General features: G+C 37.4%; 1 protein-coding gene and 1 pseudogene across 1 annotated transcript; both read right to left on the bottom strand.

Annotated features, from left to right (window-relative positions):
* Positions 1-131: 131 nt before the first annotated feature.
* Positions 132-5,977, bottom strand: mxe (myxovirus (influenza virus) resistance E). The gene is made up of 12 exons (XM_026217902.1): positions 5,668-5,977; positions 4,682-4,911; positions 4,418-4,555; positions 4,142-4,296; positions 3,541-3,679; positions 3,234-3,432; positions 3,004-3,082; positions 2,707-2,829; positions 2,163-2,304; positions 1,762-1,920; positions 1,383-1,678; positions 132-1,193 (listed from the first exon to the last, which is right to left on the bottom strand). Exons 2-12 carry the CDS (start codon positions 4,896-4,898, stop codon positions 960-962), a joined length of 1,881 nt encoding a protein of 626 aa, XP_026073687.1. The 5' UTR covers positions 4,899-4,911; positions 5,668-5,977; the 3' UTR covers positions 132-959.
* Positions 5,978-12,007: 6,030 nt separating this feature from the next.
* On the bottom strand, positions 12,008-14,476 carry LOC113053813 (hemopexin-like; annotated as a pseudogene).
* Between the last annotated feature and the right edge of the window lie 9,080 nt (positions 14,477-23,556).

Below are 23,556 nucleotides of genomic sequence, written 5' to 3'. Positions count from 1 at the left end.
ATTTAGCTCTGATAAGATGTGTATAGCATGAAAACATGGAACTCATTAAAATATAAATCGAGTAGCTTCTTATTGCATAGAATAAAAGTGGTGCAGGGGTGTATAATATCAATTGAAAATATAAAAACACCAAAAGAATTCAAGAATTAATGTATGTTTAAATATTTATTAACTGCACAAGCAGTAAATACTGTAATGCAGAGAACAACATTAATTGAATCTTTCACTTTTCACCATATGCCCTACAACTGGCTTATTAATATAGCTACATGATTTTCTTGTCTTTTTATTCAGCCAATAAATTATACAGAAAGCAAGCAATTTGTTACTACAAAACATATGAATATTAAAATTAATTTGTAACATGTTAAAGAGTAATAATCAGTTACTCAGGTGTGTCTCTACATCATGAGTAAAGAAGCAATTAAGTAGCAACAAAAGTGATGAACTGGGATGCTGTGTTGTCAAACAGCTCACCAGACTCCCTTTGCTATTCATTTGCTATGCTTTGACTGAAAAAAACTAAAACAAACCAATATTCTTCTTCTCCTTCTTCTTCTTCTTCTTCTTCTTATTATTATTATTATTATTAATGGAATGGTTTAAGACAGAAAAGAGAACATCCATCCAATCACAGGACACAGGAAACAGGAAAAGAGAACAAAAAATGCCATTTGTTCAAGGCCTGTCCATAACACAAGATCATAATGTATAAGTGCTTGTCATTATAAAACCAGTAACATGAAATAAGAAAATTAATAGAGGCAATTTAGATTTAATGTCGAATTGAAACTAAATAAACAGTCATGGCTTTGACCTCTGGGGTAAACCAGAGCACCTGGAGGAAACCCACCAGCAACATGAGAAAAACATGCCTCACAGAGAAATCCTATAGCACAGATATGACTCAACCCAAGAGATCTTTTTGCTGTGAGTTGACAGTGCTAAAGTACCTACAATTATGCAGAATGCACAAACTTGGACAGGATTTTGCCTGCACTCTTCAGGCGCTCCAGGCTCTCTTTCAGTTCCTTCCTTTTATCCGCAACACTAGAATCCTCTCGGAGCAGCATTCCTGGATTGTTCCCTCCAATCATGGCAAGCATTGCATTCTGAAGCTGAGAGATGTATTGGTCCAACATGTGGTACTGGACTATCAGCGGAATTTGATTGGCCAGACGGTCACAGGTAATCTATAAATACAGTACATACAAATTACACTGAAATGCATAAATTCTTTGACTTGAACTACGTTTCTTAAAGATGATGTGCGTGTTATCTTTTTTCTCATAATTATTTTTGCAATTCTGTTTGGTGCCACTACACAGACTATACACTTCGCCTTTAAAGAAAACAGATTACTTACATTTAGATATACAAACCTTTAAATAGGAAGTGAGATGGTATGCCATCTCTTGAACATCTGCACTAAATAATGGTGTCTTTATCCCAAAACCTATTGTAGGTTTCCCTTTTACTGTTTCTAGCTGGGTACTGTAAAGGTTGTCTTGGGAGTAAACAATTTTCTCCATCTTAAACTGAGAATGTATTTTCTCCTCAGCTTTCTGAAACTGCTCTTCGAGAAAATCTTCAATTGGATCTTTAGCAGCCCTCAGCAGGTGAGAAAAGGCATTAAAATGAGAGTAAACTACACGGTTCACACAGGTGTGAACAATTTCTGTGAATAAAACAGAGGAGTCAATCAGAGGAGGTAAAACATATCATCATGTATGCATAGCTGCCACAGATTTATGCATTTACCTTTGACATCTCTGAGCAGCTTCAAAGCAGGCTCCTCTAGCAACTCAATGTGTTTCTTGACAATGGTCTCAAAGGTTCTATAGCTCACAAATCCAGGAAGCTCCTTTCCTCTATGAGTCCTAACATACTCCTGTACCTCATCTCTGAGGATTTCCTCCGCTTGAGTGAAAAGAAAAGACAAAATCAAGAAGAATACAACCACAAGTTTATTGGACTCCCCTGCAACAAGTGCGTTAAATCCTAACAGCATATATAAAAGAGAGAGAAAGGGCTAAATTCAGAGAAAAGAATACAAAAAAAGTCTGATTTTCACAAAACAACCATCAGAAATAAAATTGTACATCACAGTACAGTATACGGTTTCATTTTAGATTAGAGCTATATTGCCTTTATGAACTCACTCTTAATCGCTTTGGAATCCAGGGCAATTTTCCATCTTCCAAATTCCCATCTGATTTTGGAAAAGACCCTTGTGTCTGAGTTTTTCAGATCTTCTTCTGCTCTCTTTACTCCTTCAGTGGCATCATTGAAATGGCGAATTTTCTGCAGAGCACAAAGTCTCAGAAAGTTACGAATTAAAAAAAAAAGAGCTAAAAAAATCTGCTATACATAATAAAGGGAAATGCATATAATGCATGTATATTATTTCTTTACTGTTTATGTAGCATAGACTTTATTCAAGTGGAAACTACAAAAAAGATAAATTTGTTACTGAAAAATGTAAATCCACAGAATATCTTCCAGCCAGGATGAAGTCAAAACATTAATGTTATAACAAATATTTCTCAGTAAAAAATAAAAGTAATTTCAAATGTCCAACTGGGTGGCACCAGTGATTCATGGGAAATTATGTTTTAGAAGTTTTGGAACTGTGTGAGCTGTGAGGCATCCACCTTTGTGTTCGACATATGACCCCAATTCTTTATTATTATTATAATTTTTTACCATAATCAGAAAATTGCTCTTCTCATTTTCATCAAGAGGAACTCCATCTCCTAGCATTTTAAGTTCCTCAGAAGTCTTCTGTAATTTCATCTCAAGTTGTTTCTGCAGCTGTGGCAGTGTTTTCTAAAGGTAAAAAAATGATATAGAAATGTAGTTATTAGAATGCATAAGACAATCTAGAATCTTATGTCCTATTCTGATTTAAGTTTGCTCTAGTCTTTTTATTTTTAAGTCACATACTACAGAATATACTGTGTCAGTGTTTCTGTTGTAAGTCATGTTACTTCACATACGTACAGCAATGTGTTCAACCAGTTCTTTCGTGAGTCTTTCTGCAAGACGGGGTATTGTAGCTTTTCCATCTTCAAGAAGAGCCCTGAAGCGAAAAAAATCATTTGAACAGAAAAAAAGGAAGTTAAAGACAATTGAGTGTTTTCCACACTTGTTATTAATAATTATTAGAAATATTACTAAGAAAATGTCAAATTTTAATATTACAATTAATTAGAACTTAATAAATTTCTTACCTGAAATGAGAATTTCCATTAAAAAACTTTCTTTCTTTTTCCAGGGCTTGGACCAGATCAAGTTTGTCATTGATGTCTTGTTGACCTCTGCACCTAACGATCATGTATCCCTTCTTCAGTTGTATTACTTGATTATTGACTGTTTTGACCACCGTCTCCTCCATCCCTTTGTCCACTAAGTCTGGCTTAGTCAGAATACCTGCAGATACAAATAATATCTTCGGGGTTTCGTTCTTTAATTTTTTTGCTATTATTTCACCATTTAAGAAAACAGGAACAATACTAAATTCACTGAAATGATACATACCCAGAGTTCTTTGTCCGGTTGGATCGACTTTGGATGCCATCCGCAGTGCCTCAGTGGTGGCAATGTCAATGTTAGCAGGCACCACAACCAAACTGATGGTCTCTTGTCTTTTAATGAACTTTTCAATTAGACCTTTTATCTGGTACAGAAAAACTAAATTAGTAAACAAATTACTGCAGTGATCAGTTGGGTTAGAAATATACTGTTATCTATTAAAATGATGTAGCCTGAGCTTTGAAAGAAATATTTTAAGAGGAAGAATTGTTAATTTATGGAATAATTTATTTTGCCTGGTGAAATTTATGGAATGGTTTGTCTGTTTGTTCCTTTTATTTTATTTTTTCCTTTAGTATTATTTTATCACTTTATATTTATATGTATTTATATGATTATATATAGGCCTAATTTGTGTTGTTTCTTTGTTGTTACTCTTGCGCTGTAATTCTTCATAATTATCTAAAAAAAAAGAGCTATAACTTTTCTTAGGAACACTATTTGTAGTATTTATATTTATCTGAGGAACTGTCTAAAGGGGCTGCTGTCCAAATTGTTTGAGTGATCTAAGGCATTTCTACACATTTTCATATGCAAATTGTCTTACTTGTTCTTCAATGTCTATTGGCTGGTTTCCAGTGGCAACTCTAGCGATGCCTGGCAGGTCGATGAGAGTGAGGTCAGGAACATCACTGGACTGGATCTCCAGAGTGATCATATCATGACTGATCCCTTCACCCTTTCCAGCCAATACTGTCTGAGCTACAAAACAATACAATGTTGCAATCATCCCATCAACGACAAACAGTTAATTTAACTCTAAAGACTTCATTACATTTCTTGATAATTTGTTTAATAAAACACATCAGTATGAATTACAGACCATTTAAGACAGCATCTTCTATTTCCGCTGGGTCTTTTAGTTTCTTTTCTTGTTTCTTATATGATATCACTCCATGCCATTTATTGGCCTTTGTAACTTTCTTCAGTTTCAAAACCAAAGGACATCGTGTCACAATACCTGTATTGAATATAGTCATATAGTATATAGCCAAACAACACATTATATATTTAGACTGACGCATGAGGAAAGAAAAAACATGTATTTCCAGTCTGCAGATTATGGTATTTATAGGTTTCGTATTACCTGTTCCTCTAGGCAGGGCCACGCCAGAAAGGGCTTCCAACACAGAACTCTTTCCTGAGCTCTGGTCACCAATGACAGCAATAGCTGGCAGGTTCAAGTCCTTTTCAACACCCAGTGACCTGAGAGAGTCCACTAGGTCAATGCATGGACGCACCTTCTCTTCATAGTGCTGGTTCAGACCACTGCTTTTTCCATTTGAAGAACCGCATTGAGACATGTCTGCACTATATCTGCAAAATATGACCAAGAGCCAGCCTTTAATTAGGTGATAACTATTGTAGTTAAGCAATAAAGTAGGCTACTATATGTCGTGCTACACCTTATATCCATCTGATTTTGAACGTGGGAAATTTTTCATTTAATGTACCAGACATCTCAAATATTAAATAAATTGATAAAATATCAATTAGCCATAGGGTAATCTTTCTTTCATATGCAAATTACATTTTTATATCTCTCTTCAAAACGTTATGACATATTTGAAGAAAAAATATGAATGGTTGAGTCTAAGCTGTTTAAACGAGCGGAATGAGGAAATAGGCATAGCCTATCTGTCGCGTTCATACAGTCTTTAGTTGCGTTAAGTATTTTGATTGGTTAACCAAAAAGCCTGATGAAATATAGGCTAAAAACTTTATTTTACCTTGACATTTATTAAAAACGTTTCATAAAAGCAATTTCACACCGGTAATATTCCTGGTGAATTATATATCAGCATGTGCCTACCATACATTTAAATCATATATGATGATATGCAGAGGTAGCCTAGTCGGTCCTGCTCATGAAACATTGCTTTATAATGCATTATGTCGACGGAGCGTCTGAGCCATTATGCATTAATTTTGAAATTGTTTAATGAGACAGTTAGCTATAGCTATTTTTCCAGTCACCAGATATAGCCTACACAACAGTTTTCCTATAAAAGACTTGTAGAGAGAAAAAAAGAATAGAGAGAGAAAGCTGAAGACAGGAAGCAGGTTACTCACTCAGTTCACCAGCGTCACTGCTGTGAGATGCGCTCGCTGAGATGCTTGACCGGTTTATAAACCCTCCACTTTTGGTTTCGTTTATTCTGAAACTGCTTAATGTAAACGAAAGTAGTGGTGCGCACAATAAAAACTAAATTAGTTTGTAAAATATTGGTTTCTTTTGTATGGTTTTGATGTGCTTAGCATCAATTTGTTCATATGGCAATGTTGATCCCTTGTCATTCTTACTGCAGACTGCTTATGTTATTTCACAGTAGGCTACACACCTAAGTTTCAATTTCCTCGATCCATGCGCACATCAGGTCAGGTCGGAAATACTGCAGTTCACACACTATTCACTATGGAAGGCCAAAAGGGTCAAATACACGTGAATTTTAACGCATCAACAAAACGTTAAATACGTGTATTTCACGCGTAAAAAATTGGGTTAAACCAATTTTGTGAGCTTAGGGGGGTGTACCATTCAGGCAACCACCATTTAACATGCTATATATCAGCTTATTCAGCCATGTTATTTTGTCTTTTTGTGTATAGCCTATAGAAAAACATATATTTATTATATTATTATTATATATTTTGTAAATAAACATATTAGCGGACATTCTAGCTTTAACAGTGGTTGAAGTTAAAGGGTTAGTAATTAAGCAACAAATCTGTTTTATGGATGGTAGCTGTAAAATTATTACTGAAATATTATTAGTAATTAGTTAGTTACTGCTAAATAAATATTATTACAATAACTAAATTACTATTTACTGCTCAACTAAAAAAAATTGACATTCTCCTGCTGAGAAATAACTGATAAAAATGTAAGAAAAATTTGAGTGCTCAAGAGACATTTTTCATATCCGTCTTTTTGCAATACTTCACTTTTTGACAATCAGTAGGTAGGTACACAGGTGATGCTAAAATACATTAGCATTTAAGACTTTCAGGATTAGAATGAGAGCTTGTACTAGGGTCAGGACAACAGAAGTATTCTACTGCTTGGCCCTCTACACTGATTCTTATCAGATCTTCCACTGTGTCTGAACTCTTTACAGTCGTGGCATCATGCTCTCGTGTTGTTTCCACAAGCGCAGAAAGTTTTTTTTTTTCATTGCTAATTGATGAATGTCTAAAATATAAAAGTAAGGAGCTATAAAAGTAATCGAAGCCCAGCTAAAGGGGGTAAAAAAGGTTGGGGCCTGTCGGGCTTAGGCTAAAATGCAGGATTCTAGTGTCTGTTGTTGAACCACAGGGAGACCTTCAGAGTCCCAGAGACTTTTTTCCCCTTGAATGGCTCGTCGCACCGGTGCGACCTCAGAGTTTTTTTAGTAGCACCATTGAGAAATTAGGTCAAACTGTAGAGCCCGGAAAATGTTTGAGGCTTTGAAAAAACTGGAGCGAGTTTTGTACAAGTCAACCCCAGACCCATATAATAATAATAATAATAATAATAGGCCTATAGCCTATTGATGTCACCATTTTACTTGTAACTTCATAAAACAAGATCTCAGTGTAAAATTATGCACCATCATTTACATTAGATTCTCCTGATTAAAAAGAGACCAAAACTATCTGTCAAATCTGTCATTTATATCTAAAGATTTTCCTCATAAATGTATAACACACATAAAACTGCACAGAGAGCATGTAGTTTAGCCAAAAATGTATGGTAGCTGTCATGTAGGCTTTTCAATCATAACTTCATGAAACATGCTATATCATAAAAAAGACACGTCACTATTTGCAGATTAAAAACTGTCGAAACTCACCATAAAACATAATTTAGATCTAAAGAATTTTTCATAAAGCTATAACACATAGAAAAAATTAGGTAATGTATCTTAGCAAAAAAAAAAATCTGAGGTTTCAGTCCCGTGTGGCTTTAGCTCTTAACTTCACCAAACATGCATAGATCCTCAATTTGGCGTGGCACGGAGATGAACAGTTTGTGTGTGAACAGATTATCTATGGCGTTCAGGTCTGGTAAGTTTGCTGGCCAGTCAAGCACACCAACACCATGCTCATTTTACCAACTTTTGGTGCTTTTGGCAGTGTGAGCAGGTGCCAAATCCTGCTGGAAAATGAAATCAGCATCTTCAAAAAGGTGCTCAGCAGAAGGAAGCATGGAGTGCAGAAACGGATGCAGTGACTTTGGTTTTCAAAAAACACAACAGACCAACACCGGCAGATGACATTGCACCCTGTTACGTCCAGAGATGAAGTCTTTATTGATTTAGATTTTCTTTTATTGTGTGTTTCTTCCTTCCATGTTTTTTCTTGGCTTCTCTGCCACGGTTCATGAATGCACCGTCTCCAGCTGTATTCATGTTAAGAAGTTCCATCACAGACCCCCAGTGAGCACCCAGGTTAATGAGGTCCTGGACTTTTCAAAAGAGATCCAAAACTTGTTGGAGAAAGGTATAATAGAACCAGTAGACCCTGTGTCCAACCCAGGGGGTTATACTCAAAAAAAAAAATTCCAGTTCGGAAGAAGGTTGGAAATTTCAGGCCCATCCTGGATCTCAGGCACTTAAACATGAACCTCAGGTGCCTTCCTTTCAACAAGTTGCGGATTGTATATGTTTGACATGCAGTCGAACCCGGAATATGGTTCGCGTCAGTGGACCTGAAGGATGCAAATTTTCACACCACCATCGCCTCACATCACAGAAGGTTCCTTCAGTTCACCTTTCAAGGCAGAATTTAGTAGTTCAGAGTCCTTCTGTTTAGCGTGTCTCTTTCTCCCAGGGTATTCACACTCATCAATCAGGTGGCGCTGGAGCCACTTCAACAAGAAGGTATGCTGATACTTCCATACCTGGACAATTGGCTGTTGTGCACAATGACCACAATAGTGGACAAAGGTTTCCTACATTTTGATTGGATCTTGATGGACTACATAAGTAAGCTGTCCAATGCCATCAGATAAAGATGCCAGGACAATAGCCAGACATCTCTTAGAGGGCAAGAAGAAGACCTTTGGTACAAAGCCAGGGAAGGACAGGACTTCCTATTGGTCTAAATCAGAGCTTGAAAAAAAAAAATCAATCGGTTCACTCCGAGCAGAATCGATATTTTAACATTTCTGTTCCTGGCCAAACGTGAGAAATTAACTTTGACACCCTATTGCAATTATGAGCTAATCTTCTCGGATTAGTAGCCCTATAGAAATACTGCAGTAAACATCAGAAGCTTAACAATTATGCAGAATGCACAAATTTTGACAGAACTTTTCCTGCACCCCTCATGTGTCCCACTGCCACTTTCTCTTTTAGTTATTTCCTTTTTCGTGCACGCTATCTTCTTGGGGCAGGGTGGGTTTAGTTCTGTGCAATCTGCACTCTCATATTCGCAAATTCTCTTGTAAAGTTCATAAGCAAGAGAATCATTTCACACTGTAGAAAGCATGACTTATTAAAAATATGTTTTTTGTTTTTGTTTTTGAGGGCTTAAACATCGGCACGGGGGAGTGTGGCCTGCAGCTCACTCTCGCTCAAGTGTTTGATGCGGCTGTAAAGCACTGGGCCGATTCCTGTTCACCGTAACTGGGCCGAGTCTGGCTGTAGATTCAGGGCCACTTCTGGCAATAGCTGCTTTATCACTATCAAGCTTAAACCGGGTGTGCTAGTGCATGCAAGGGCCAGTCGCGTTTCCACTGTACCTTCCAGGGCTTGATTGTGCCTCGCCGGGGCTTCCTCTGGGCTAACGGCCAGGGTTTTTTGGCCCGACGAAAACCTTGGGCCAAAGTGGGCCAGCTGGGGCTAGAGGAGGGGTTATGAACATAGGCGGAGTTTCTCCGCGTCTAGAGAGCTCAGCACTGCGGATCATTTCAGAAAGATACAGCTTTAACACCAGCATTAAACACTTTTTTAAATAAGTCAAGCTCAAACTCACTTTCAGTCAGCAGCGAGTGTTTGAAATAACTTGATCCAATGTGGATTATAATCACCATACAAGGCAGAAATATTTATAAATGATGCAAAAGACTATGCACGCTGGGCATTAACGTTACTATAGTAAACATAGTAAATATGTCCGCTTGAAGAAATCAGACGTCAGCTTCTTATTCTCTATCACAATCGTGTATTTATTTAGTAACTTATATTATCTGTCATAAGCCTCGTCTCGAGAGTTTAGCTCACGTTATAAAACAATATAATAATGTTTTTGTTCAGGCGCTTTTATAAAAATAGAGATATTATCAATTATTCTAAATGTGACGGCTACTGTGGCTACACTAAACAGAAACAGACTCGAAGGAATAAGCAGGCTATTTTCATAAGCGTTAAAAAATAAATAAAAAATAGAAATAAGTAGGCTATTTATGTGTAGGCTATTTATGTGTGATTAATTATGAGTCCTGATAAATTAAATCAATATGATCAATGTATCACTTATTCTATAGTTAAAACATCTATGCTTTTGAATTTGAATATTTAATTAAGCAATTTCGTTTTGTGATCGCACATGTTCCAGTGACTTTTTTCTTAGTTTTCTGATAACTTCTCTGTTGGTGAAATGATGAGGTTGCATGACGTTGTTCTGAGAGGTGTGTAAAGGGCGTGTTTTAGTGACGCGCATCTGAGCTTCAGTCTCCACTGTCGAAACCCTGCCCTATTCTGTCCTCGGTGCTACTGGCCCGAGACTATGAGCCCCGCCTGGCCCGCTTTAAGCCCTGGCTCGCACTGGCCCGACAGTGGAAATGCGGCTAATGACTCTACAAGGTTGAGCTACATGAATATAACAATAATTAACATAAAACTGCACGTTTAATGTCTTGAATTTTTCAGTATAAGTGCTTTATAGGACAGAACATTCTCAAATATTTATAACAATAGCAATTCTAATGTAACTTTAGAGACTAGAATTGCGAATATTGAAGGTACAACGTCAACTTGGCTGAGATGCTTGACCGGTTTATAAACCCTCCACTTTTGGGTTTCGTTTACTCTGAAACTGCTTAATGTAAACGAAAGTAGTGGTGCGCACAATAAAAACTTGTTTGTAAAATATTGGTTTCTTTTATATGGTTTTGAGGAGCTGTTTTTTTTAAGCATCAATTTGTTCATATGGCAATGTTGCTGATCCCTTGTCATTTTTACTGCAGACTGCTGAGGTTATTTCACAGTAGGCTACACACACCCTAAGTTTCAATTTACTCGATCCATGCGCACATCAGGTCAGGTCGGAAATACTGTAGGCCAGTGGTTTTCAACCTGTGGTCCGGTTTTCTGTTCATTTCCAGTCCATTCTAGGGCTGTGCGATTAAAAGAAAACGTCCTAAAATCACGATTTGAGCGTGTGCATATGCCTAACTCCAGGTTCACACACTGTCTGTGATGCGCCTTTTTTCTGAGCCAATGTTGACGGATCAGAGCGTTCTCACTGCAGTAAAAGGCTAGAAATAAAAACGTGGAAAATAATTCATGTCTAACACATGAGCATAGAGTGAATTTGTTAGTGAACAGGATGCAGTTTAAGTGAGAGGAGACACGTTTTAAGTGTGCACACTCTCTCCTCGCAAAGCAGCGTGTATCGTGTATCTGAGCAAGCACGACCGGTTTTGTGACAGAGCAAAGGAAATCTGCTGCCAACAGAGAGATTCGCACTCGTGCAATATTTTAATGTGCTTTTGCGTTATATTTATGCGCTCTCACTGCTGACCGCATACACATACTGTATACACACTGCAAACACCTGAGGCACCGCTACAATTAATGAGCTCTATGAACAATGCATGGCAAAAAACAAAAAAAAAGTCCCTGTATACAGGATTTTTTTTTTTTTTTTTCACAAGTCTATACATTTTTTTACATCTTCACTATAGTGATAATTTTGACTTATGTCTGTTCTAGAGATGTTACAACTTTTTGATAAAGCTCTGATTGGTTTTCTTTTGGAAATATGTTTCAAATTAATCCTGAATGCATTTATGACTGTAAAAGCACAATTGCAAAATTGATCAAAAAAATCGCGATAGTTTTTTTTTCTTTTTTCTTTTTTTTTTGTCCATATCGCACAGCCCTAGTTTATTCAATAAATATAGTTTAAAATCTAGCTTCTGAGTACTAAGTTATTAACCCAACAATAGCGGGGTCAGTTATTTTTTTTGAAGTGGGCCGCGCAAACATATGTGTTTGGTTGTGTGGGCCGCGAGTTGAAAAAGGTTGGGAACCACTGCTGTAGGCTAATCGCACAAGTTATCAGGTAGTATTACACAACAACAGATATTGAACAAAATATTCTCCAATAAAACACGTCACACGAGATATCATCTCATAGGTGCACATTGTAGGATCATAATAAACACACAAATGTAAAATATAAAAGATTATTTAATAACCACAGAGCAAGGTGAAAAAATCATTTTAGACTTCGATGGAGCTTGAGATAAAACATAACTGGAGGGAAAAGACACATACATAAGTCAGCACACTGCAATGCAGTAAAAGCCAGGATTGTATGTTAGAATTAGGAATTTTCATTTGAGATCAGTGACAAAGGTTAAAGAAAAGTGGATATGTTACAGCTTGAAAATCCTAGTCAGTGTAGTTAATGTGGCTATGTTTAGAGATTCCAATGCACACAGTCTGTAAAGACTAGGTCACTTGCACAGCAATTCCTCTTGTCTTTCTCTGTATATGACCCTCTAGTGGTCACAGCCAAACAGCTCCTGAGACACCCTGTGCTGTTCAGGCATGATTCTGGCCATCATCATAGCCATGGGACTCTCATATAGATAGTAATGGTTACCGATCACAACCGTCACACCCTTGGGTCCGCACATTGCAGCATCAATCTTTTTGAATTGTGTTATGCTTCCTTCCTTTGCAGGCGCGCGTGGGGTGGCTTTCATTTCAACATCATAAACTGTTTGACCTATAGTAGAAAAAACAGTAAGCTTTCTGTCACTAGATAGCAAATGCTTGTAATGAGGATAGACAATCTACAGTATTTTACAGAACAAGCATGCCAATGCTTATACCTTTGATAACATGAGCAATGTGATGGTCTGCGCACACAAAGGCAGCATCCACAGGACCCTCAATTCCCAGGACCTCCTTCAGAGGTTTGGGGTAACCCTCCAGGTGTGTGTGTGGCTCTCCAACTTTGTACACAAACATCTCATTATCCTGCACATGGAACAGAATATATGAGAAGATAAATGCAGACATTTTCACTTCACTGAGAACAATAGTTTAAGAGACATCCAATGTTATAAAGCCTGGTGAAAGTCATTTGCTGCACAAATGGACCATGATCATGTAGAGATGGCCTTCATAGGAGAAGACTGCATCCACTTCACTGTGCAATTCTTTGAAAGCACTCTCAACTGTGTCTGAATGAAACTTATCACCAGTTATGCTTAGGAAGTGGTGCCCTATGGAATAGAAACAAGAATTTGTTCTACAGATGACTGTGTCAATGAATCTTTTAAAATGACATTTGTTAAATTAGTCATAACAAACATTACAGCAACATGGTGCAAACGATGCATGTGCTTATGAAATGGATGAAATATCAATAGGAAACTCACCTCTGAAAGCATATACGCTGCCATCGTCATCAGATGTAATAGCATCCAAGTGCACACGGCTGCACTGTTCTCTCTCAATGTGTTCATCAGTACTCTTTTTTCCTGGAGAGGCACCAGACTCCAAGTTCTTCTTTTTTTGTCATGCTAAATTGTTTTCTCCGGGCTTATTACTTTTCCACACCTGCATGTTCATTATTACACTTACCAAAATGTGGGCATCTCATGAAGTAATCGCGGGTCTCCTTCGGATATTTGCCTTGTACTTCTCCTGTAACTGGGTCAAACTTGGAGAACTGATGTCCATGGAAGCAGTAATAGTGATCCATGTAACGGAAGGCTCCGGTGCAGTTGGGCATGCTCTTGAATTATTTTTCATCAACCTTCCTGGTCTTCATATCGAAGTGGTAGATCTCATCACCTTTGGTGGATTGTGAAGGACTTGAGACACAACAAGACCTCTCAACATACTTATTACATTTCCATCATGTTTTAACCTGTGCCGATAAAAACAAATACCACAATATCCTATAATACCTTTGAAAAAGATTACAGTGTCATTAGTACAGTCTGGCTTGGGACACTCCACTGCAGCATCCAAATGGTCAGGAATTCCAGGGAAAACTTCAAAGATATTTTTGGGATAGTCCTTCTCCAGCTTGTGCTTGTAGTAGCTGAAAACCTTGCTGTCCTTTAAGAATGTTAAAGAAGACGTTAGTTCACATGTCTGATACATGAAATAAACATCACAATGATTTAGAAATTGCATTTAAGAGAATGATACATTTACCAGGAAGAAGAACTGGTGGTCATGATGGTCTGGGCTGTCTTCAGAATGCATGCGGAACGCAGCGTCCACATGTCCCAGGTGATGATGCTCATCCAGCTCAGGGAAAGTTTCATTAGATAGCTCTGCCTCGCCATGGAAACCCTTAAACAAGTGGTCACCTTCAGTCAAAAATCAAAGCGAGAGGTTAATTAAAGGCCATTATGTGTGTGTGTGTGTGCACGTGTGCGTATGTGTGTGTGAGTGTATATATATATAATATTATTATTATTATTATTATTATTATTACTGACTTCTCTGATCAACCATTTCTCACCCTTGAAAAAATAAGGAATTCCCTCCTCGTTCACCGCAACTGCATCAAACTCCATTCCTGCACAACGTTCAACCTTTGCACCATAGTGCAATTCATGCTTATGTCCATCATTATCAGGTTTCTCTGCAATATCTCTATTTAGAACAAAATAGTGGTATGTCACATTTTCAGCTATTAGACAATTAAATTATTCGATTTACTGTGTTTTGTTATTTGTTTGGAAAAAAAGCAATTCAAGCAATTCGGGCAATATGTAAGATATTCAAAGCTAATTTTAAAGAATTTCTATGTCTGAGATACATTTTTTCTTAAACTGTTATATTACTGTACTAATCTACTAATCTAAATAGTAATTATTATTAATGGCATGTTATAGTACACTGTTAAGACACTAACATGGCTATTTTGTACACATCATTTATTTTGATTAATTTTAACATGGTACACTGTGTTGACAGGTGTCTGTGTGTATACTCACGAGGGAGCAGCGAGGCTTAGTGAGAGAGCCAGGCACAGGCACATTTGAACAAGCCTCATGGTCAGCAGGGTCCACTAGTGAGACAGAGCTCGGCTGGAGAAGGTACAGCACAGCCTGTTGTCCCCAATTTATACCCTTCTCCAGAGACTATCTTGCAAGCACGCGGTAGATGACACGTGCGCCCCCGTTTGCTTAGAGCATAGGCAGGGGCATTCAGTTACATGCCCACACTAAACAAATGCACGTTTGCACGCTTCCCCTGAATGCCCCATCCACAAGCTGGTCATGGTACATGTTTTTTTTTCCAAGGAATTTCTGGTGGGGTATTGCAGTTTGTATAGGTAACACGAGTTGAGCAATGCAAAAATCCATGTATCATGAGGTTATGAGACTTGGCATGCATCAGGTCAGCAGTCATTGGCATGATTGTTTATAAATGCACTAGCGTGCATTTTCAAACCAATTTGGAGAAGGGAGTTCCAATTGGGCCGCCCTTAACGTGCAGGGAGGGCGTGTGTAGTGGACTGTCCACTACACATGGTGCTGTCCATGTGTAGTGGACAGCACCTTCCAGAGCCCAGTTTATGGTGGGGCCCTTCTCTGACCACAACAAAGGTTTTCTACATTTTGACTGGATCTTAGTGGACTACATAAGTAAACTGTCCAATGCCATCAGATAAAGATGCCAGGACAATAGCCAGACACCTCTTAGAGGGCAAGAAGAAGACCTTTGGTACAAAGCCCGGGAAGGACAGGACTTCCTATTGGTCAAAATCAGGGCTTGAAAACGAAAAAAAAAATCTCAATCTCTGATATTATTACCATTCCAAAACTAGTTCGGGTGGAAGAAATACCGGTTAATAATGTTATTTTTAAAAACAATATTCTTTGCCTATAATTTGCCTAATAATAATGTAATGCGAGTCTTTTCTACAGTATATGCGGGCTTTACAGTTCTTACCGTGCGCTAGCTCGTGGGTTCTTGGCTTTGTTGGAAGGAGAACACCGACAGGGAGCTTGGCAGATCATAACACTTGATTTATTAAACATGAAGAGGTGAACATCACGAATTAGCTCAAAAAGAACCTATGAAAGCTACAACATACATGTCTTATACTTCTTCAGAGAAATAAGTATTCTCAGTGACAGCAACGTGTAGTGCAACATCTTACACAAACTCAGCTTCTAATGGACAAAGGAATGCTTGCATAACAGTTCAATCTTTTCCTATCATGTTTGGACTTAATGCATTTGTAATATTGCCAAAGGTTTTATGGTTTTGGTTTGGTAAGTGAGAAATACACTGGTAAACTTTTAGTGACACTTTTCTGAATGTGTGTTTGGATGATGCAAATAAGTTTCACAGGAAGAAAGAAGGGTGGGTCACACAGTGTCCCCCGACTCTGATGGAAACAGCCAATCACAGCCTAGAAATGGAGAAGTGTCAGATTGCAATCTCCTCCTCATCAAAAAGAGATGAATGTACCTTCCCAAAAGACGCTCCTTGTGCTGAGTCTGAGTTCTGTGAGGGAAGAGGCAATAACAGCTACACCAACGTACTGAGTCTGAGTCCTGTGAGAGAACAGGCGATAACAGCTACACCGGTTCTGAGTCCTGTCAGGGAGAGACACTAACAGAGCAAGTTCTGAGTCTCTGACACATCCAGGAGTCACTAACAGATGTCTCTGGCCTGTGAAGGTGAGACTGCAACAGATTAACCTCCGTTCTGAGGCTTGAGTCCTGTCAAGGAAAGGACTGCAACAGATCACCAACATTCTGAGCTTCAGGTCTGTGAGGGAAGAGGCAATAACAGATACCAAGTCCTAAGTCTCCAGCTTCGAAGCAGCGACAAATACAACCACACTCTGAGCCTCCAGCCTGCAAGGAAAGAGATAATCTATGTTCAGACTTCATTCAAAGTCTTCGTTCAGTGAGACAACAACTGATGTAGCATGTCCTGAGTCCCAGCCTAGAGAGACAAAGTGGATCGACCAAGTTCTGAGTCTTTATCCCAGAGAGGCAGAAGACACACAGTCATCTGCAACAAGGTTAAGCTCCGGCTAATGAACCTTCATTCCAAGGTACCTTTGCTTGCGTTTTCCAGGCTAAGGACCTTCTGCACCTACTCCAGGGCCACAAATGCGTGTTCCAGATTTTAGGACTCTTTGGTGCTCCAGATCAGCATCCTCCAGCAATTCATGTTCAAGGCTTTCGAAACGGATTCCTGCTCCTTTCCCCACTGCATTGCTACCAGCACAACCAGTGGATGAAGTTACACAATCATCTGTGAGTGATGTCACTTCCTAATACAAACACGTCTCATAGTATAATCCCACCCCTGACACTGATTGACAGGTTTCCGTGTAAGGCATTGGAAATTCAAATGCTAAATTCCTTTTGAATTTTGGCAGGTTGCATGCCCGACAGTCAGAGGGAGTAAAAAAGCAGACATGGTAATTAATATTGCTATGTAAATATCACAGTCTCATAACATGTAAGACATAAGAAATACAGTTGCAAATGGACTTTGCTTTTTCCATTTGACATTTTTCAGTCACTGTGCTTTCACGAAAACGCAATCGGTAATGCAAGATTTCCACATGTGGAAAATGCAACTGAAAATGCAATTTGCAATTCCTCTTGAAAATAGTCCGAAATATCCTTCCATACATAACTCCAAATTTTCCAATTCTAAACATTGTAAACAAAGTCACAATCATGTATGAAGCTTATAGTGTAAAAACGATAAAGCCATCAGATAGGTTGATTGTTAAAAAAAAAAAAATCATTCAAAAGGACTCCATAGTTTTTTTGGCCTGTTGTTTCAATTTGTAATAACATTTCTTAAACAATTTACAGTAGAATGTGAAAGAACCTATCACTGAAAAGCATGCATAAAATGTCTCTTGTAGTTCTTTTACTGATGTGAACATTTCCTTGTAGAAACAGAATTTATTAAATGTGTGCACAAATGCATGTATGCTCTATTGCTTTGTGCATGCACAGGGCTGAATTTTCTAGAAAACTCAGTAAAATGGCCTGTTACCTTTTTGCCAAATAACAGACGATCAATATGAAGTGCTGACCTCTGTCAGATAAGGTGATTTTTTGATAAGGTGATCATTGACAGAGACTGTTTTGCTCTGTCGAAATACTCATGGAAGCAGTTAGACTAATCACACTAATACAGTATGCACATATAAACAAGAGTTTCTTGCTGAATTCAAATTAATGCGTAGACGAAATGCCGCAAATTACTTATTAAATGGTTACATAATATTATTTTATATTATTTCGTTTATGAGATTTCATATGTTTAAATGCAACAGACCCTCCAAATTTGCTGATCCCTTCCTATAATATAAAGGTATGTTTTCATGTATTTGTACAATGAAAAAAAAAATTATAAATATGTGTACATTTCAATGCAAGTACAATATGTGTTAAGTGCAAATGAACACTTTTTGTTGCACATATAAAATTCTTGGGGTAGATACAGGCCACTATGTTTTTTATGTATTTATTTATTTATGTATTTATTTACATACTCATTTTAATATCTAGTCATTATTTATATTTATTCATTTTAATTATTTTGGAAGATTACAAGATCATTTTACTGTCATGTGAGCAGAAATAAATTGTTGCAAGAAATAACAAAACACATAAAATTAATATTCATATTCCTATTACTATTATTATGACAGAAACATTCCAGAAAATTCTCTGTTCTGCAAATCAGTATTCGTTCAATGAGGAGTGAAAATTAATCCGATCTAAATAATAATATTATGTATTAAAAATGTGAGATGAACATCTCAAGAACTTTATACAATACTTCAATATCTTTACCTTTAAATGCATTAAATTAAACCTGTATTGAGAAATTAATATATATATATATATATATATATATATATATATATATATATATATATATATATATATATATATATATATATATATATATATATATATATATAAATGCCATGGAAAAATCTTTCTTAATGTTATCATGTGATAAACTAGTCTCTAGCAAGGGCCAAAATGCGCATGTAATGGAAAGGACACGTGTGTAATGTTTATTTACATTTATTAGTACTGATATTGACAGTGATGTTGCAAGATAAAGGAAGATAAACAAAAACATGAAAATTGTTCAAATATTTCCATCTAGAATGTTTTAAAACGTTACCATCACACAGAACCGACCCTCGTTGGTGTTAGCACTATTTTTCCATTCTCTTTCTCATTCTCCGTGTTGGTCACTTCGCATAAAGTAGCATGTAGAGCAGTTCTGGAACTCGTTTTGGTAGTTGCCCCTCACAGGACCGGTACCTGTGTGTAAACGGGTAAAGTCGAGCCAAGGGAATCGATGTTTCAGCAACCGAGCAGCAAAGTGCAGTTGGGCAATGCTTCCCCCTGCTGGACAAACAACGCTTTAGCATCCTAACCAACTGTCTGCTTTGCCACTGCTTGTCCATTGCACATCTCATGTTAAAATGAATGAATGCAAATTGATGCCCCAAAAAGATTTAACATATAAGGTAGTATCCACCAAAATATTGCTGCCAAATATTGAAAATGCAAGAGCAAAATGAGGCTACAGTAAGTTATAATCTAGCAGAATACAAAACATAGATGCAGACACTGTGCCATCTGTCTCATTATCTACACAGACTCTTCTCCAGAACATTGTAAGCACCTGGAGCACAGAGACTAAAGCTGATCACATGAGGCCAAGTACCACAACTGTGTTTTCCTGACATGGTCAGACTGTATTACAGTGGTGTCTGGGCATAAAAACAAAAACCTTTTTGATGAAATTATGTAACAATATCACCACCCGCAGCCTTGTACTTGCCTCATCGCTCAATCACAGCATCCAGAAACTGTTAATGCACAATCTCATGTCTGGATTTGTCTGCTCAATGTTTGCATAGCCTTGTGTTACACAGAACATTGACACATTTGATTCTTGTGAGATGAACCACCTCTGCTCCATTCTCTTAAGAAAATATCTGTTCTAGTTGTAATATTGAGCAGAGTTCCAGGCAACAAATGCAAATGAAAAGTTATAGGCTTGTGTGGGAGGGAAAACTAATTCATGTGAGAGGAAAAAAGCTGAATGCATTGTTCAGTCCCAGATAAAATATTTTTAATATCGCAGATCAATTTCAATCCATGTTTCTCTCTGTGTGCTGCGTATATATAGCTTCCTTGCTCTCGTTAATAACAGCATTAAAGGGAAATCTGCTGTAGCCTATATGTTGAAAATATAATAATTAGAATCAAAGTGAAGGATCATTACAGTGACAAAAAAATCAAACAATTTCAGGTTTGCCAACTTAATGAAAGAGGAAGAAAACTTTAAGCTTTGGTGCAGTTGTGTAACTGTAGTCAGGAAACTAGCTGTTAGTTTATTCCAAGCATTATTCTCTGAATTCCTGGTCATGTCTTGCAAATGCCAAAAACACACCAGAGGATTTCCAGTGCATCCCAGAAACAGGAAAAAGCTCAAAACATCAAACAGTTCACATCAAGCATCAGAAAGGCAATCAGGATTTCATCAGGATGAAATTATATTCTTATATAACTCATTTTGGTAATAAAAGCTAAAATATTTGTGCCTATTTATATTTTCTTATTTCTATACAAAATATTACCAGTAGGTTTTACCATTTTGAATTATAACTGCACCAAAATCTCATACTCTTTACAAACGCACCCCCTCGTGGACTACTACAATCACGATCTGAATAAACCAATCAATATGCTTTAAAACTTAGAGTTGCAATTTTTTTTTTTTCAAACATTTAGTGATTTGCGTTTGCAGAATAACATCACGCTTCATGTAACCAAACATCATCTACCACACACTGTACAAACCCAACGCGTCTGAGTGCGTGGATTCGACCACAGATGTGCCGTGGAGCGATACTGTGGACACGCGTGGATCTGTTGCCATGCTGACAAGAGACGAACAGGTTATTTGAATTGTACCGTTGTGTCGCGAAGGATTCAAAGCCTTCGGGTTCCCGCTGTCGATGAAGATGGGGCACCTGTAACCTGCTCTGAGTCTCCAGTTCCGGTCATTTAAACGGTATTTAGCAGGCTAGACACCTAGTATAGTGGTCAGATTTCTAAATCTTTTCCTTGCGCTCAACTGTTTCCTTATGTTGGATTTCTGTATCATTTATTTCACAAAACTTGATGTAACCTAATGGATAAAAATGGCCGAAAGAATGAAAGGATGACTGAAAGGTGATAGGTTCACCTGTATAGGTCAACTAGGTGTGTTTTTGCTCAAGATGCATAACCTCAAATTACTCCAGAGGGGACTGAACCTGTCACTTTGATCAAAGCTTCAGCTAAATGATTAATAGTCTGTAGCATAATAAATGCAATGCACTTTATTCCATAATATTGTTTTCTTTCATTTTTCTTCTTCTTCTTTAAAAAATAATTTTTAATGCAAGCCAAATGTATATGTATATATGAAACACAAAGCAATTCCTGACACAGCAAAAATGTAAAGAGGATAATAAAACATTAAAACATTAAAACATGTGACAACTTGCCCCTATAAAACTTGCCTCGACCTGAACTTGCCTTGTCCTCTGAGCACAGTTCAACTTCTGTCTTCACATTTTAATCACCTTTTACATGTAAAAAAAAATAAAAATAAAAAAAATAAAAATGAAATGCACAAATATGTTATGTAGTCTCTTGATTTATATGAGGTTATATAAACTATGTTATAGTTTGTATACAAGAATTATATATTGCTGTTGATACTGTTTTGCATTTATTATATTTGCATCATGTAAACTGCCCATTTATTCTAATACAGAATAAAACATAAGAGTGTCCTTTGTCACAACTGTAGGCAGGTGAGGGATAATAAATACAGTAACAGCTATATATATATATATATATATATATATATATATATATATATATATATATATAAATGTGTGTGTGTGTGTGTAAAATAAATAAATATCTTTCATGTTAATCTGTCATCAGCAGCAAAATCAGTCTTTTTTGGAAATAAAATGACTGAAAATCAAAAGAAACATTTTTATATATTTAGAAGACTATAAAGCCAGCAAATATATTCAGGGCAATTAAGAAAAAAAACTTTCATCCCTGTGTCACACGCACATGCTGACATAGTTTAAACACACATATATTACTTAACTACTTTTTATTCATCTGACTCATTTATCCAAGGTAACCCACAGTATAGTAATTACAAGGAGAGTCCCTCTGGAGCAATCTTGGGTTGGGCACTTCCCTCAAGGGCGCAATGGTTAGAGCAGTGGTTCCCAACCTTTTTCAACTCGCGGCCCACACAACCAAACACATATGTTTGCGCGGCCCACTTCAAAAAAATTAACTGACCCCGCTATTGTTGGGTTAATAACTTAGTACTCAGAAGCTAGATTTTAAACTATATTTATTGAATAAACTAGGGCTGTGCGATATGGACAAAAAAAAAAAAGAAAAAAAAACTATCGCGATTTTTTTGATCAATTTTGCAATTGTGCTTTTACAGTCATAAATGCATTCAGGATTAATTTGAAACATATTTCCAAAAGAAAACCAATCAGAGCTTTATCAAAAAGTTGTAACATCTCTAGAACAGACATAAGTCAAAATTATCACTATAGTGAAGATGTAAAAAAATGTATAGACTTGTGAAAAAAAAAAAAAAAAATCCTGTATACAGGGACTTTTTTTTTTGTTTTTTGCCATGCATTGTTCATAGAGCTCATTAATTGTAGCGGTGCCTCAGGTGTTTGCAGTGTGTATACAGTATGTGTATGCGGTCAGCAGTGAGAGCGCATAAATATAACGCAAAAGCACATTAAAATATTGCACGAGTGCGAATCTCTCTGTTGGCAGCAGATTTCCTTTGCTCTGTCCCAAAACCGGTCGTGCTTGCTCAGATACACGATACACGCTGCTTTGCGAGGAGAGAGTGTGCACACTTAAAACGTGTCTCCTCTCACTTAAACTGCATCCTGTTCACTAACAAATTCACTCTATGCTCATGTGTTAGACATGAATTATTTTCCACGTTTTTATTTCTAGCCTTTTACTGCAGTGAGAACGCTCTGATCCGTCAACATTGGCTCAGAAAAAAGGCGCATCACAGACAGTGTGTGAACCTGGAGTTAGGCATATGCACACGCTCAAATCGTGATTTTAGGACGTTTTCTTTTAATCGCACAGCCCTAGAATGGACTGGAAATGAACAGAAAATAATTGGCGGCCCACCTGCAATACCACTAGGGGGCCGCGGACCACAGGTTGAAAACCACTGGGTTAGAGGATTCATGGATCATCCGTAACAATTTGATCCTGTGACCTCTGGGCAGACAGCCTGTATCTATAACCACTACCCTCCCACCCACCATATGTTGTTGATTAGTTGATTAGTTGTTGATTTAGACATGGTGTAAAAAATACACTGTCAGCACTGTATCTTTTGTAATGAGGTTACTGTTCACTGAAGGCACTTCTGTTTAGTTTTTTGGCTTCTAATAAATTGCAGACATGTGAGGTATGTTTAGAACAACAATCTGGATTCTGTCCATGAGTTCTCGCTCTCTTTAGAGAATGTGTACTACAGACAAGGAAAGGAAGCAAGAAAGAGAAACACTATATGACATCATGCATCTGTGTTTAAACTTTGACCCCAAACCCTAACTCCTCCCTTACTCATGCTCTCTCTCTCTCTCTCTCTCTCTCTCTCTCTCTGTCTTCTAGTCAGC

This window comes from Carassius auratus, chromosome 34 (assembly GCF_003368295.1).
Source record: "Carassius auratus strain Wakin chromosome 34, ASM336829v1, whole genome shotgun sequence".
Taxonomy (NCBI): domain Eukaryota; kingdom Metazoa; phylum Chordata; class Actinopteri; order Cypriniformes; family Cyprinidae; genus Carassius; species Carassius auratus.
The sequence above is the reverse complement of the archived record's forward strand: the minus strand, read 5'-3'. Positions and strand labels throughout refer to the sequence as shown.

What these genes read in the sequence shown, in the direction of transcription:
- mxe (XM_026217902.1), bottom strand. Translation starts at nt 4,898, where the DNA reads ATGTCTCAATGCGGTTCTTCAAATGGAAAAAGCAGTGGTCTGAACCAG. An exon ending in GGCCCTGCCTAGAGGAACAG is followed by an intron (nt 4,556 to 4,681) that starts GTAATACGAAAC and finishes TATTCAATACAG; the next exon opens with GTATTGTGACACGATGTCCT. An exon ending in AACTGGTTGAACACATTGCT is followed by an intron (nt 2,830 to 3,003) that starts GTACGTATGTGA and finishes TTTTACCTTTAG; the next exon opens with AAAACACTGCCACAGCTGCA.